General features: G+C 36.7%; 1 protein-coding gene across 7 annotated transcripts in view; it reads left to right on the top strand.

Moving 5' to 3' along the window:
* si:ch73-51i5.2 overlaps positions 1-15827 on the top strand; it is a 278670-nt gene that overhangs the window by 41517 nt on the left and 221326 nt on the right. For all 7 annotated transcript variants that reach the window (XR_012387825.1, XR_012387828.1, XR_012387826.1 and 4 more), the window contains 7 exons: positions 566-713; positions 6859-7045; positions 11507-11648; positions 11898-11979; positions 14481-14704; positions 14773-14856; positions 15494-15589. Coding sequence is in view for 2 of the 7 variants with exons in the window: in XM_021480223.3 (XP_021335898.3) it covers positions 566-713; positions 6859-7045; positions 11507-11648; positions 11898-11979; positions 14481-14704; positions 14773-14856; positions 15494-15589 (963 nt within the window). In the remaining 5 variants the exon portion in view is untranslated. The remainder of the gene's footprint in view (positions 1-565; positions 714-6858; positions 7046-11506; positions 11649-11897; positions 11980-14480; positions 14705-14772; positions 14857-15493; positions 15590-15827) is intronic.

Raw genomic sequence — 15827 nt, 5'->3', positions numbered from 1 at the left:
TGGGCTGTTTTCTATTTTATGAATGGAGGCTGGGAGGGGCCATGATGTCAATACACTTCGTGAGAACAACCCCCCCCCCCCACCCTCCCAAACACGCACACCTCCAGATGCGGGAAAAGCCTTCATAACCACTGAGCTAAATCTGAGAACCCCCCCTCCGCCTTCTTCCTCCACGTATCCCACGCATCCATCCGCATGCACTCCCTCCCTCCAACCACACCTGTTCTCCTATCAGAGGAACCAGCTTCAGCCAGTCTGCTGAAGGGCTTGCTGACGCCAGAAGACCCCCTCCCCTTTTTCTCTCTCGTTCTCCTTTTTCCGCCACTAAAAGAGTGGCATGAATAATCCATGCCAGATAAAGAACTGCAGCAGAGAGGGACGTGATCACAAGCCTTGCTCGTGCACACACACACCCTCTCACACGCGTGTATGGTGATGGAGGCAGAGCAGAGGGGCGTGTGAGACTGCAGCAGCATCCTTGCTTTCCGCTTCGACGCATGCAGAGCGATCTTTTCCTCCTGCGCTCCAACAAGCTAAAGCCGGCATGTTCTGCTTCTGCCTGCAGGGCTCGTTGATGAAGCTCCAGACTCTGGACGGAGACTCCAGTCCTTCCTCGGACCCCTCTCCCGAAGAAAGTCCACCCATCCTGGGATTTAAAGATGAAGTCCTGCTTCCTTCATGCAATGGCGTTGGGGACCAGCACAGCTCACCTGGTAATTCAAATCCCTCTTTCACTGTATATAGCATGCGAGTGAGTGATTATGCAAGATATACTGTACGTTGGGTTGTTATACTTTACGTTGCATGAATGAATGAATGAATGGATGTGGTATACCGATATGACAACCCATTGAAAGACTAGTGGCTGATAGGAGGGGTGGGTTTGTTTGTTTGTGGCTCTTTCGCAAGGAAGATGGCTCTTGTTTTTTCTATTTTTTTTTTTTTGGACACACGTGAGTCACTTGCTCGCGCCGCTTCACACTGGCATCTATTAATAACGCAGGGTGATGGAGAGAGAGACACTGATATTGTAGACACCTCCTGCATGACTTCAACACGCACAAATATGTATACATCCCACATAACTGTGAGATTCTTATTGTGTGAGATCTCTTAAATATATAATCTTTTTAGGTCATAAAAGCAAACAAATAATGATTTTTCTTATTTTTTTTAATTAATTCACTTTTCTGAGCAGTTACCCTCAAGTTGTGATTTTTAGCAGGCGTCTGAAGTCAGCTGTTCTGTTAACTTTTATAGTCATCTCAATGTTGGTGGTGCAGTGGGTAGCTCTGTCGCCTCGCAGCAAGAAGGTCGCTGGTTCGAGCATTGGCAGAGTCAGTTGGCTGTGTGGAGTTTGCATGTTCTCGCCGTGTTCCCATGCGTTTCGCGTTTCGTCTGGGTTCTCCTGTCTCCCCCACAGTCCAAAGACATGTGCTATAGGTGAATTGGGTAAGCTAAATTTTCTGTAGTGTGTGTTAATGAGAATAAATGGGTGTTTCCCAGAGATGGGTTGCAGCTAAACGTGCATTCGCTGCGTAAGACACATGCTGGATGAGTTTGCGGTTCATTCGACTGTGGCGACCCCTGATTTTTAAAGGGACTAAGCCGAAAAATAATCTTTTTTTTTTGCATTTTTTGGTTCCATTTGGAACTATTTTAATTCACCAAGAACCTTTAAAATTATTATTTTTTTAAATAAACTGTCAATTGTAAAGTGAAAAACTCTAACAGATATTAATCCTTTATGAAATGGAAAAATACCATGAATGTAACAAAAACACAAATGCTGATAAAACGCTAAAATAAATAGATAATAATAATTAGGACCTTTGAAAGATGGACATAATTGAAACAAAAATGTGTGTAATCACCATTGCTGACCAGTGAATTTATTACAAACTTGTGTTCAAAAGACATAATAAAAGACAAATATTGATGGTATTTAATGTATACGTTAAAGGTGCAGTAGTTGATCTGCCAAAATGTTAACCGCTTAGCATATTAACTTTGGACGGCGGGGAAGGGACTGTGATTCAAAGCCACGCCTCCTGAAATCCCGAACACACTGCGTCACAACAGCAGACAACCCTCCAGTTCATGTCTCACCAGTTCATGTCCTATAAAAATAGCAGGTTTTGGCATGCTGTCCCGGGAGAGAACCCTGAGCTCTGAGATAATTGAGCCTTGGGCTCCCGCCTGGTCAATGAGCATGTAAGGGGGTACGAGATCAGGAAGTTCATGAGAGCTCCCCCTACTAAAGAAGGAAAGGAGGAGCTGGGGTGGGTAGGGGGATTCTTCAAAAAACGAAGACAAGGGAAGTAATATTAGTCGGTCTATTTATAGTGAGTTTTGGAATGATTGGCTTACTAATGACTACGGATGAGAGACCAGCTGCAATCAATCATATCGCGTGCTTCTCTCAAAAATATTTAGTAAAACTTCACATACCCCTCCAGCCGCAGCCCAGTACTGGGAATATAGTAAAACATATTTCTATTTGAATATATTTTAAAATACATTTAAATACATTAAAATAGATTTATTTCAGTGATGGCGAAGCTGAATTGTCAGCATCATTAATTCAGTCTTTACTGTGCGGAATTCTAATATGCTGATTTGCTGCTAAATACACATGTATCATCAGTTTTGAAAACAGCTATGCAGCGTCATTTTTGTGCACACCATGATACATTTCCTCTCTGGGTCCTTTAAAGAATGCACAAATCAAAATAACAGCTTTCATTTAAAAAAGAAATCTTGTGAAACGTTATAAATGTTTGCATGTCACATTTGACCAGATTCTTGCATCCTTGCTAAATGAAAATGATCAAATTTCTTGAGAAAGAAACCGTACTGGCACCAAACTTTTGAACTGTAGTGTGTCATAGAGTTCATCTAGTCTAACTGGAGTCAGTAAAGCGATTGTTTTCTCTGTCTCTCTTGCATGCTGTGTGGTATCCTCTGTAATCTAACTCTATCATATTCACTATATTAATTTTCTTAATAGTTTCTTATACTTTCAGTAGGTTCAGACGGTTCATGTTGACTCGACGTCTGCCTGATTTATTTTTGTATGTGTTAAGCTCAGCAGTTTGTCATTTGTTCACCCAACCCGCTTATGTAAATTTCCGCTGTCTCTCTGCATCTTTCTTTTCAATCCTGTCTGCTATTTTCATTATTTTTGCAAAAAAAAAGTCAATTTAGCTACTATACTGCAGAAGACCTATTGGAACCCGCATAGACCCAAGATTCTTATAGAAATCAGTCAAGTTTGGTGAAGGAAAAATCATGGATTGGGGTTACATTCAGTATGGGGGCATGCAAGAGATCTGCAGAGTGGATGGCAACATCAACAGCCTGAGGTATCAAGACATTTGTGCTGTCCATTACATTAGAAACCACAGGAGAGGGCAAACTCTTCAGCAGCATTGCACTCCTTCTCATACTTCAGCCTCCACATCAAAGTTCCTGAAAGCAAAGAAGGTCAAAGTGATTGGACTGGCCAGCCTAGTCACCAAAAGTGAACATTATTGAGCATGTCTGGGTTAAGATATAGGAGGCATTGAAGATGAATCCAAAGAATGTTTTCTTTGCCAGAAGTCAAGTTATTATTTGTTGTTTCTAAAACTTGGATAGGCGACAAGACTTTTGTCAGATAGTGTAGATGTCAAAGCAACCTCCAACATACTTGAAAATATCTTCTTTTAAGCACAACTGAAGAATGAAACTCACAGTTTGTAACTACTTGAGAATGAGTAAATGGTGAGTAAATATAATTTTTTTGGTGAACTCTCCCTTTAAAGCACAGGTGTCAAACTCAGTTCCAAAAGGGCCGCAGCTCTGCACAGTTTAGTTCCAACCCGAATTAAACATACCTGATCAAACTAATTGAGTCCTTCAGGTTTGGAGCAGAGTTGGAACTAAACTGTGCCGGGCTTCGGCCCTCCAGGAATTGAGTTTGACACCCCTGCTTTAAAGGATCTCCCTTGCAGCTCATGCTGACAACAACAAACAAAACATGGACAAAACATATTTAGGTGAATAAACTCTGAATATATGGTTTTCTATACACGCAGACACAAAGCTTGCTCTAGGGTATCTGTGGGGTCTTAAGTCTTAATGTCATAAATCTCAAAAGCTACATTTTAGGCTTTAAAAAGTCCTAATTCTACTGAAATGTTGTGTTATAGGTCCTAAATCATTTTTTGCAGGTCTTAATTTTACTTTGTGCATGTATAGCTACCCAATCTGGCCATTAACGCCCATATAATCACCAACAATCCGTCTCAGTAAAACTTAAAATAGCATTTAACTACTTGCCTTGATGTAAAAGTTCTCCATTTATTACTGCTGCGGTTACTGATCTGACCTATATATTTTAACATGAATATATTATTGTTGTATTATGGAATTTTAATAATTTTTTTGATAGGTCAAGTGATTTTGTTTTCTAAATGGGATATCACAAATCCTCAGCATTTAGCCCTGTATAAGTCTAAAATTTAATTCACAATGGTCCTAAAAAGTCTTAAATTTAACTTGGTGAACCTGCAGAAACCTGTTAGATGGGCCAAATGTAATGTCATTGATCTGTTTCTAGCTGTAAATACAAACTCATAAGGCTTTTGGTATGGGTGCTGTTTTTGGGCCTTTGTGTTTGAAGTTAAATACACTAGCTCAGTGGTTTTCAAACTTGTTTTATCAAGTACCACCTCAGAAAACAATTGTCTCTCCGAGCACCACCATAATGACTGGTATTGAAATACAATAGCGTAGTAGGCCTAATTAAGCAGCTTAGCAAAAACATAGCAGATTAATTCATATTATTAAAAATATGTAACATTGTCAGCCACTTTAAAAATTATAAATAGTTTGAACATCAACACTTTACTTTGCTTATAGTTAAAAAAAGATTTTAAATAAAATGTCAACGTTTAAATTAAAATGTGCTCATGAAGGCTTATTAAAAATGGCACTGTTCTTAAAAAGTAAAAAGAAAACTGCTGCACTTAAATGTAAAGTATTAACATGAAGTAGCCTATTCATCAACCTGGAAATGTTCCTTGGACCTCATAAATATAAGCTATATGTCATCACATTCATATTTAAAGTCTTTGTGATAAATTTTGACATATGTGTTGCATGTATATATGGCTTATTTGTGTATCTTTGAAATCTAAATATTAACTTGTATTTTAAATATGTAATTTGGATTTACACACCTAAATTGAAAATTAGATCTGCTTACTGTGCTTTAGAGTAGGCTTTGTGCGTCAGAAAAGCAAGTGATTAAACTATACCTGCCAACATTGGGATATAAAATTAAGAGATGCGCCCCACAACAGCAGTTACAAATATGTGGAGGAAATTAGCTTCAAATAATAGAATACATAACGAACATTAGAAAATTGAAAATAAAATAAAAGGTTTAGCCTATCAAAATCTATTTACTGATCACATTGGTGTTATTGTATACGCATCAAAGGGTTAAAAGTGTGTTCATTTTTTTACTTGAACTATTCAGCGATGGCTCAAAGCAAATCAAGTTTGTAATCATGTGTAATTATTTTGTCTAACATTTAAGAAATTCTTGTTTTATCCTTTTGTCATATGTAACTTTTCTGTTATTGTATGTGCAATGATGTGTTTCTTGATTTTACGTTGTCTTTTAAATCTGGCAGGGGGCAACAGATGAAAACTAGCCCTTGTGATTTACGCTGGCGTATTTTTTTAATACTTTTATTTTAAGTTTTTTTTTGTACAGCAGAAAAAAAACAAGCAAACAATATTGTCTCAGAATATACACACTTTCCAGGTAAATATAATATTAATTGCCATACATGTGGGTTCAGCTGTTGGAGATACAAAATGTAGTGATACACAGTATGTAGACATCAAAAAGCCCTATAAGGTAGTGTGCCAGTCAGTTTCCGTTTTAAGTTTTAAAATGAGCACGTTTCAGATTTAAGTATCCAAGAAAGGGTTCCCAGGTAGCCAAGAATTTTTCGTTAGAGTTGGACCTGATAAATCTGAGCCTTTCCAAGTGGATAATGGAGGCTGTATCCATTAGCTACCCTGGCTTATTTACAGTTTTTTTTTTGTTGATTGAGCATTGTCCCTGTTAAACAAATAAATTTACAAAATAGCAACATGTCAGCAATGCGCCTTAACACACCTCCTTTCTAGACCATAACCCCCATGAGTCCACAAAGGGGCGCAAATGGACTTGTTATTTATACATTGTGGCGCAAATTGAGAAAATTACAGTTGCGCTGGGCTGAAAATAGCAAAACATCACTGCAAACACATTGTGCGCCTTATTGCATCGGGTGTATTGTTGGGCCAGTTATTTCACATCAAAAACAAATATAAATTGCATACTGTAGCATTGCTTTAGCAACCCATCTCACCACCTTAACTGGCAAACAGTCAATATCATAGTAACCACATAGAAACTCCCTAGAAACCATTAGAATACCATTCAAATTGCACAAACTCCCTTGCAACATGTCCTAACACTTTAGGTTGAAGTGACGAACTACAAACTCTGGATGTTTATATCAAGTTTATATTTTCTAAATGCAAATTTTGTTACTGTTTTGTAAAACACTAGCATATGGATATCTTTTAAAACTAACAATACTATTACAAAAACTATTTCAAATTCACGGGACCTTTAACTGTCCAGTAGCATTTGAAATGGATTGGTCTGGATATCAGACAACTGTGAGAAGGTCTTGTGTCGTCATTTCCAGATGAAGTGCTCAGCATGAATTGACTTCTCGGGGTTGGCAACAGCGGGACGCTCTGCCTTTATCTTGATGCAGGCTCTGATCTGTGTGTTTGTGTGTTCAGACTGTAGGCTGGCAGAGGGTGACTGTAACACTGATCTCCAGCAGAGCCCGGGGCCCAGTCGACTCATCCAGCACATCACAGACGACAACAGCCCCCTGCCCTCCCCGCGCTGCTCCAGCCAGAGCCAACGCTTCAACACAGACCCCGAATCGGCCCCATCTCCACCCTGCACACAGCATCTTATCATGTAAGAGCACACACTCGCACACAAACATAGCAGGCTTCTGTGTATTGCGGGGACTTTCCAGTGACTTTTATTCTGAAAAGAATATTTTCTGTTACCGAACCTAACCTTAAAGGGATAGCTGACCTAAAAATGAAAATTATGTCATCATTTACTCACTCTTCACTCATTCTAAACCTGTTAAAGCACAAAAGAAAATGTTTTGAAAATTATTGGAAACCGGTAACCATTGACTTCCATAGTGTTTGTTTTTCCTGATATGGAAGTCGATGGAAGTGTTTTTTTTTTTTTTTTTTGTGGTCCGCATTCTTCAGTATATCTTCTTTTGTTCATCAGATAATAGAGAAAAAAAGCTCAAACTGGTTTATAACAAGATAAGGGTGAGTAAAGGATGGGAGAATTTTAATTTCTGGGTGAACTATGCCTTTAAAGTCAGATAAACATCATATAGTATATTTTTAAATTATTTCCTCTTGTGGAAAGATTCAACAAATCTTAGGATTTACTAACCTCGAAGGCTGTGATGCATAACGGTGTATATAAATAAGTACAAACACACAATACTTGCAAGACCACACTCGCACACAAACACATTATTATTGTTATTATTATTATTATTATTATTATTATTATTATTATTATTATTATTATTATTATTATTATTATCTTTATTTTACCAGGAGAGACACGTTGAGATTAAAAATCTTTTACAAGAGTGTCTTGGCCAAGATTAGGCAGTACACGTTACATGGGTCTAACAAACAACAAACAAAAAAGCAATCGACAATTAACATGAATCACACTGAAACTATTCAAAACATCTACAAGCCTGTGTTTTAGCTTCTAAATCATTTATCCTCTTTTTAAAAGCAATCAGCGAAATCAACTGTTTAAACTGCAACTTTTTTTGTAGATTATTCCTTGCAAAAGGTGCTGCGTATTAAAAAGACTTTTTTTCTCAGTCCGCACTTTAGAAACAGACAGTAAATAAATATCCTGTGACCGAAGGCCATAGTTAAGGATGGGCTTTTTGCAAATGTAATTAGTAGGTTTCTGTGTATTGTGGGGACTTTCTGTTGACTTTTTATTCTGAAAATAACATTTTCTGTTACCAAACCTAATTTTAAAGGGATAGCTCACCCAAAAATGAAAATAATGTTATCATTTACTCCCCGTTACTCATTCTTAACCTGTTTAAGCACAAAAGAAGATATTTTGCAGAATGTTGAAAACTGGTAACCATTGACTTCCATATCAGTAAACATACAATGTAAGTCAATAGTTTTTTTCAGCTTTTTTCAATATATCTTCTTTAGAAAAAATATATCTGATTTTGAACAAATCGAGAGTAAGTAAAGGATGAGAGAATTTTCCTTTCTGGGTGAATGTGTGTATATATAATGTGTATATAAATAAATAATATATAATGTGTATTTAAATAAAACCTTATTTTATTTTTTGATTCCCATTTTACTGTAAGGGTGCAAATGATTTTTTCTTGACTGAAATAAAATAATTTTGTTATTTAAAAAAAAAAACAATATATTTAAATAAAATATATATTTTATTGAGCAAAATTGTAGCCAGAAAAAAACATATTTAAAAAAATAAAACGCGTATAGCTTTCTCTTCCGCTTGACCCGTTCAGCAAAAATACCTCATTTTTGTTTTCACGGAGAGAGAGAGACATCTCAGCATCCTCCAGCTGCAGCGAGTAACACAGTGACCCACTTTAAATCTGAATTTCATTTCTCATTATTAACACGAGTTTCCTGCTGGCTAATAATGTGCTGATGGAAACGGACATCTGTGACGGCCCGTACTCACTGTGTGGGTAATAGCCAAGGACCTTCCCAAATTATTTAACTTTTTTTTTTATTAATAGTTGTTTATGATGTTCTCCTTCCGGCTCACTGGGTAAATAAATAGAGCAAAGCCGACCCAACAGGCCCCCGAATGCAGACACATCTCCAAAGCATTGCTTGGCTGCTTAGAAAATAATTGTCATTTAGTTTTAGCGATATGTGGGTCAAAGACCAGATGCCCTATTTTTATTTTTGTTTTGGTGTCAGCATCTAATTAAATTTAAATGAAGGCCACTACTTTAATGAGTCAAACAGATTTTTTTAAATAACATATCAAATAATCTGTGAAAGGGCTGAACGGTGGCTCAGTGGTTAGCACTGTCCCCTCACAGCAAGAATGTTGCTGGTTCGAGTTCCAGCTGGGTCAGTTGGCATTTCTGTGTGGACTTTGCATGTTCTCCCCGTATTCGCGTGGGTTTCCTCCAGGTGCTCCGGTTTCCCCCACAGTCTAAAGACGTGCGCTATAGGTGAATTGTATGAACTAAATTGGCCATAGTGTATGAGTTTGTGTGTGTGAATGTGAGAGTGTATGAGTGTTTCTTAGTACTGTGTTGCGACTGAAAGGGCATTCACTGTGTAAAACAGGGTTGGCCAACCCTGTTCCTGGAGAGCCACCTTCCTGCAGATTTCAGTTGCAACCCATATCCAACACACCTGCCTGTAATTTCACATGGTGTTCAGGTCCTATTTAATTGGTTTAGGTGTGTTTGATATGGGTAGCAACTGAAATCTACAGGAAGGTGGCTCTCCAGGAACAGGGTTGGCCACCCCTGCCGTAAAACATATGCGGGAATAGTTGGCGGTTCATTCCGCTGTGGTGACCCCTGATAAATAAGGGACTAAGCCGAAGGTGAATGAATGAATAATGTGTGAAATAATATTCCATCGTCATTAAGTGTAGCAGATGTGCTCTATATGTGTGATAATTTAATATTTATTCTGATATGATGCACATATTAATTCTTACATGACAAAGAAGCAGTAATAAATATTATTATATTTTAATTTAAGACTATAAAAAGCTGAGAAATGGGCAAAACCTAGTGATTTGAAAAGGAATGTGGTGGATTATAAAGATGACAATTTAAAAATGAAATATTATTTTTAATCTGCACTTTCACCTTTAATAGAGTATTTTAAATTGGGCTGTCACTAACGATTATTCTAATAATCAATTAGTCGGGCATTTCAAACCAAAAAATATTTATTTATTCATTCTTTTTGATTAATCGAATTGAGCATAGGTCTCAAACTCAATTCCTGGCGGGCCACAGCTCTGCGCGGCTTCTTTCAACTCTATTCAAACACAATAGAGTAGTCTTGAACACCTTGATTAGTTGGTTCAGGTGGGTTTGATTAGGGTTGGAACAAAACTGTGTAGACCTGCGGCCCTCCAGGAAATGAGTTTGAGACCTTTGGAATAAAGAAATAAGTTGATGTTCTGCTTATTCTAACTATATAAAACCATAAATCAGGGGATTATTTATGTATAAGTAATCACACATTAAGTTTAATGATGTTTATTTTGACATTTTAAACCTTTGATAAATTCAAAGTTTGTTTTTAAATGTATATATGTTACATAAAACAACAAGAAGGTTGCTGGGTCAGTCGGCGTTTCTATGTGGAGTTTGCATGTTCTCCCCGTGTTGGTGTGGGTTTCCTTCGGGTGCTCCGGTTTCCCCCACAGTCCAAAGACATGTGCTATAGGTGAATTGAATAAGCTAAGTTGGCCATAGCGTGTGTGTGAGAATGAGTGTGTGGGTGTTTCCCAGTACTGGGTTGCAGCTGGAAGAGCATCCGCTGTGTAAAACATGTGCTGGATAAGTTGGCGGTTCATTCCGCTGTGGTGACCCCTGATTATTAAAGGGACCAAGCTGAAGGAAAATGAATGAATCAATAATAGAAATATTTCAATAAATGCTGTTCATTTGAACTCTTAAGCAAATATTCATACAATAACGTATCATGGTTTGCTCAAACATTTGGCAGCACAAATTCAGCTTCGCAAACACACGAATAAATTTAAACATTTAAAAAACACTTAATGTAGTTTATTTTATTGTAAATTGTAAAAATGTCATTTAAATTAAAAAAATTACATTTAAATGTCATATTTTCTCTGTAAATTTTAATAATGTGCTTTAAAAGACACTGAAACGACTGGTCACACTTTATTTTGATAGTCCGATTGTTGAATTTAAGTTACATTACAGCTAATTTTCATTAGATTATAAGTAGACTGTTAGGTTGGGGTTAGGGTTTGAGTTACTGTAAGTTGACATGTACATGCAAAGTTTCTTATAATCAGTTAAGTGTCTGTTGAAGGAGCAGTATTAAGCAGACAGTCTACTAATACTGAAATGGACCATCAAAATAAAGTGTTACCAAAAGACTTAACAGAGTACAAAAACACTTAACAGACTTAACTTAAAAAGACTTAACTTCTGTGTACACATTGAGTTCCATATTCAGTTTGTATTTAATGCATTTCATGTTAATTTCATAATTCACAGCTATAGAAACTGATAAATTTTAGTTGCCCATAATTAATTGTGTAGTTGTGTGTGAGTGTTTATGTGTGTTTTCTTCTCTTTAGGGCTCGTGGTCTTCTAAGAGCAGAGGTTTCTGGAGATGCTAAAGACGCTGCTTCCATCACACTCCTCACCAAACACATCCAAACCCTCAAGAGGAAAATACGCAAGTTTGAGGAACACTTTGAGCAAGAGATGCACTATAAGGTTATAATTATTTTAAAAATTCATGTAGTTAATATTGCAATTACCCAATTACCCAAAATAGAGTAATATGGGCAACATTCAGTTTAATGTCAGTTGTCGCCCTCCTCTGGAAAAGAATAGTAGTGCACTTCATTGCTGTTTTATTTACTGTTTTAGATGATAGTCGTTTGATTTTAAAATATGAAGAATCAGGATGCTGGTTTTATATCATAATTCATAGCTTTGGATTGTGTTTGTTTTCACTCACAGCCTTCACATAATGATAAATCAGCCAATCCAGAGATGTTGAAGCTCATGAGTGAACTAGCCAGATCTCGCAAGCAGCTCAAAGGTAAGATTGAGCATCCATCCATACAATAAAACACATTTATTATGATTTATGGCCTTTTGTTATCAATTAATGCAATCATTTTTTTCATGGCTGCTTGGACAATTAATTAATTTATTTCATAATTATATGAACTCCCAATTTGTAAAACTATATTCTGAGTTACAGCTAACTCTTTTTAAATAATAAAATAGACAATAAAAATTGTAAAATAAATTAAAATAAGTTTCAAGAATGGTTGTCTGTACTCTTATTGTTTTTAACATTTTTTATTTTAATGTAATAATCACAATGAATTTAGATGGTTTTGGAGTTAGTTTGCAAGCACTTAATGTATACATGTAAAAAGTTGATTATATTATTTTTTTGTATTATTTAATATTTAAAATAGAAAAAAAACGTTTTGGCAGGACATTAAAGATATTTTAGTCTGCAAAATAATAACAATAATAATAATAAAATTATATATATATATATAGTGTGCGAATGAGTGTGTGGGCGGTTCATTCCACTGTGGTCTGTGGTGGCCTCTGAAATTGAGACTAATATAAATGAATGATTGGAATATGAGGGATATACAGTGTGTCACTTTCATTTTTATTTCATTCATCAAAACGTAATTTTTTTATGGCATATTTTATTTATTACATTGCTTTACATCTATTGTATTGCTTTCATGGCCATCAACTGGCAGTCACTTCAGTCAAATGTTATCACCGGACTGTAAAACATTCATTTTTAGAGCTTTGGCTTCCAAGATCTACTTTAAATACTGGATTGTAAAAAGTACTGTAGATGACTGGAAAGTTAAATGCTAATTAAAAGGAACGGCCAGACAAGTCCCCAGAAATGAACATTATTGAGCATGTCTCGGGTAAGATGGAGTAGGCATTGAAGATGAATCCAAAGAATCTTGATGAACTCTGGGAGTCCTGCGAGAACGTTTGCTTTGTCATTCCAGATGACTTTATTAAGAAGTTATTTGAGTCATTGCAGAGATGTATAGATGCAGTCCTCCAAGCTCATGGGAGTCAAACACAATATTCATTCTTTTTCCACTGCGTGATGACTTTATATTCTATACTGTACATTATTTCCTAGGAAGTAGGAAGTAACTTCTGTGACTGATCGATAGCAATGACTGAGAGACATGCAGACGGCCAAAACACTCGGCTTTGTTTAGATTTTAGTAACTATAGCTATGACTATTCAGTTTGTGGTCTTATTTTATCTGTAACACTGTAAGCTATGACATAGACCTGCCTTTTACTACAAAGACGCTGTTTTCGCGTGTAAGTACCATGGTAAAGTGATGTAAACATTGATGTGGAAAAACAGCACCTCAGTGCGTCCTCGTCTGGGCGCTGACTATGAGGTTTTTAGGTGACATGACTTTTGTCTTAGCAAAGTCAGACCTTACTGTCATAATTAAATAATTAAACATCAAGGCATGATCATTTTTTATTTTGGTAAAGTGTAATCTAGAGGTCCTAAACTTTCAAAAAAGCCACTTCTGATATGAAATGATCAACTAGAAGTCAAGTTATTATTTGCTGTTCCTAAAACTTGGATTGGCGACAAGACTTTCGGTTTTAATATCATGCAAAGCACATCAGCTGCCTTTTTACATTCATTACAGGTCATAGGAATTCAGCCTTTTAGTCAGTAAAAGTATCAAAGGATTTTGATATTTGTCTCAGAGTGGGAATTCAGTACGTAAATAGTTCGGCAGCATTCTGAGGGAGAGTTCACCCAAAAAAAAATAAAAAATTACTCTTCAGTTGTCATGAAAATGTTTGAGTTTAAAGAACGTGTTTTTTGAAAAACATTTGAAAACTGTAACCATTGGCGAAGTAGTGGCGCAGTAGGTAGTGCTGTCGCCTCACAGCAAGAAGGTTGCTGGTTCGAGTCTGAGGTCAGTTGGTGTTTCTGTGTGGAGTTTGCATGTTCTCCCTGCATTCCCGTGGGTTTCCTCCGGGTGCTCCAGTTTCCCCCACAGTCCAAAGACATGTGGTACAGGTAAACTGGGTAGGCTAAATTGTCCGTAGTGTATGAGTGTGTGTGTGATTGTGTGTGAGGATGTTTTTCCAGGGATGTGTTGCGGCTGGAAGGGTATCAGCTGCGTAAAAACTTGCTGGATGGGTTGGCAGTTCATTACGCTGTGGCGACCTCGGATTGATGAAGGGGCTAAGCCGATAAGAATGAATGAACTGTAACCATTGACTTTTATAGTATTTGTGTTTCCTACTATAGAAGTCAATGGTTAGAGGTGTGTAACATTTTTTAAAATACCCTTTTTGTGTGTGTTCAACAGCAAAAAAAAGAAAATTCATAAAGGTTTAGAAACACTTAAGGTTGAAATGAATAATTGATGAGAAAATGTTTGGGTGAACTATAATGTGGGGAAGCTTCCTTTATCCTTACTGTTAAATTCCTCTTTTCACTATACTGTTTCCATTGTTTTAGATGTAAAATAAGGAATTTCTTCTCTTGGTTTCCCCCAGATCTGAAGCTGAGGCAGTCAGTGGAGGATTCGCGGCGTCCTGAAAACATCCCATCCACAGACATATGCAGGTACACCAGCATCCAGCAGGAGGCGCCAGAACACCACCAGCAGCAGCAGCAGCAGCAGCAGCAGCACAAACCCTGTCTGGAGGAGACTGTGGATGCTTTACTCAAACGACTGCGGGATAAACGCCAGGCGCTCGGCCTCCCAGACAACATGAAGGTGAGTCCATCTGTGCCCACATTCTGTCCTGGATGCAACCGTGTGCTGATCAACTCGTCTGTACACAGGAGATGACCCAAAGACAGATGGCCCTGGAGAAGATCACGCTGCAGAAATGCCTGCTGTATTTTGAAAGCTTGCACGGCAGACCGGTGAGAAGGTTTTCATGGTTAACTACAGAAATGTTAATTTTATATACAGTTGAAGTCAGAATTATCAGCCCTCCTGAATTATTAGCCTCCCTGTATATTTTTTCTCCCCAATTTCTGTTTAATGGAATAAAGATTTTTTTTTTCCAAACGTAATAGTTTTAATAACTCAATTCTAATAAGTGATTTATCTTTTCCAAGATGACAGCACATGATATTTTACTAGATATCTTTCAAGATACTAGTATTTATCTTAAAGTCACATTTAAAGGCTTAATTAGGTTAACTAGACAATTTAGGGTAGTTAGGAAAATCATTAGCGATAGTTTGTTCTGTAGACAAACGAAAAATAATATTGCTAAGGGGGCTAATAATATTGAACTTAAACTGCTTTATTCTTGGTGAAATAAAACAAATCCAGTTACTATGACCATTTATGTGAAGCTGCTTTGACACAATCTACATTGTAAAAGCGCTATACAAATAAAGCTGAATTGAATTGAATTGAAAAATAAGACTTTCTCCACTAGAAAATACTTGAAAAAAAAAAGAAAAATTATGACTTCAGCTGTAATTAAGTTATGATTATGTTCTTATAAGAGAATTGTTTTATTATAACATGATGCTGTTGTGATCGCAGGGCACCAAACAAGAGAGAAACCTGGTGAAACCGCTGTATGATCGATATCAGATGGTGAAACATCTCCTGTGTGCAATTCCAACTATTACTACTATAGTAAGTGTGATTATTATACTTTATATAAATATAAACTGTCAAAAGCTGGGAATAATAATTAATAACTGTTTTATTTCTATATTTTGGACGTGTTTGTGTGTGCTGTATTCAAGGTTGCACTTATTTGACTAATGTGTCACAGTGAAACGATGATATTGTGAAATTGTCAATAAAAAATATTTCTGTGTTAATATATTTAAACATGAATTTAAAAAAACATTCAACTTTTTAAAAAATG

Source organism: Danio rerio, chromosome 12, assembly GCF_049306965.1.
Source record: "Danio rerio strain Tuebingen ecotype United States chromosome 12, GRCz12tu, whole genome shotgun sequence".
Taxonomy (NCBI): Eukaryota; Metazoa; Chordata; class Actinopteri; order Cypriniformes; family Danionidae; genus Danio; species Danio rerio.
Note: the sequence above shows the minus strand (reverse complement) of the source record. Positions and strands in the feature narration are given on the sequence as shown.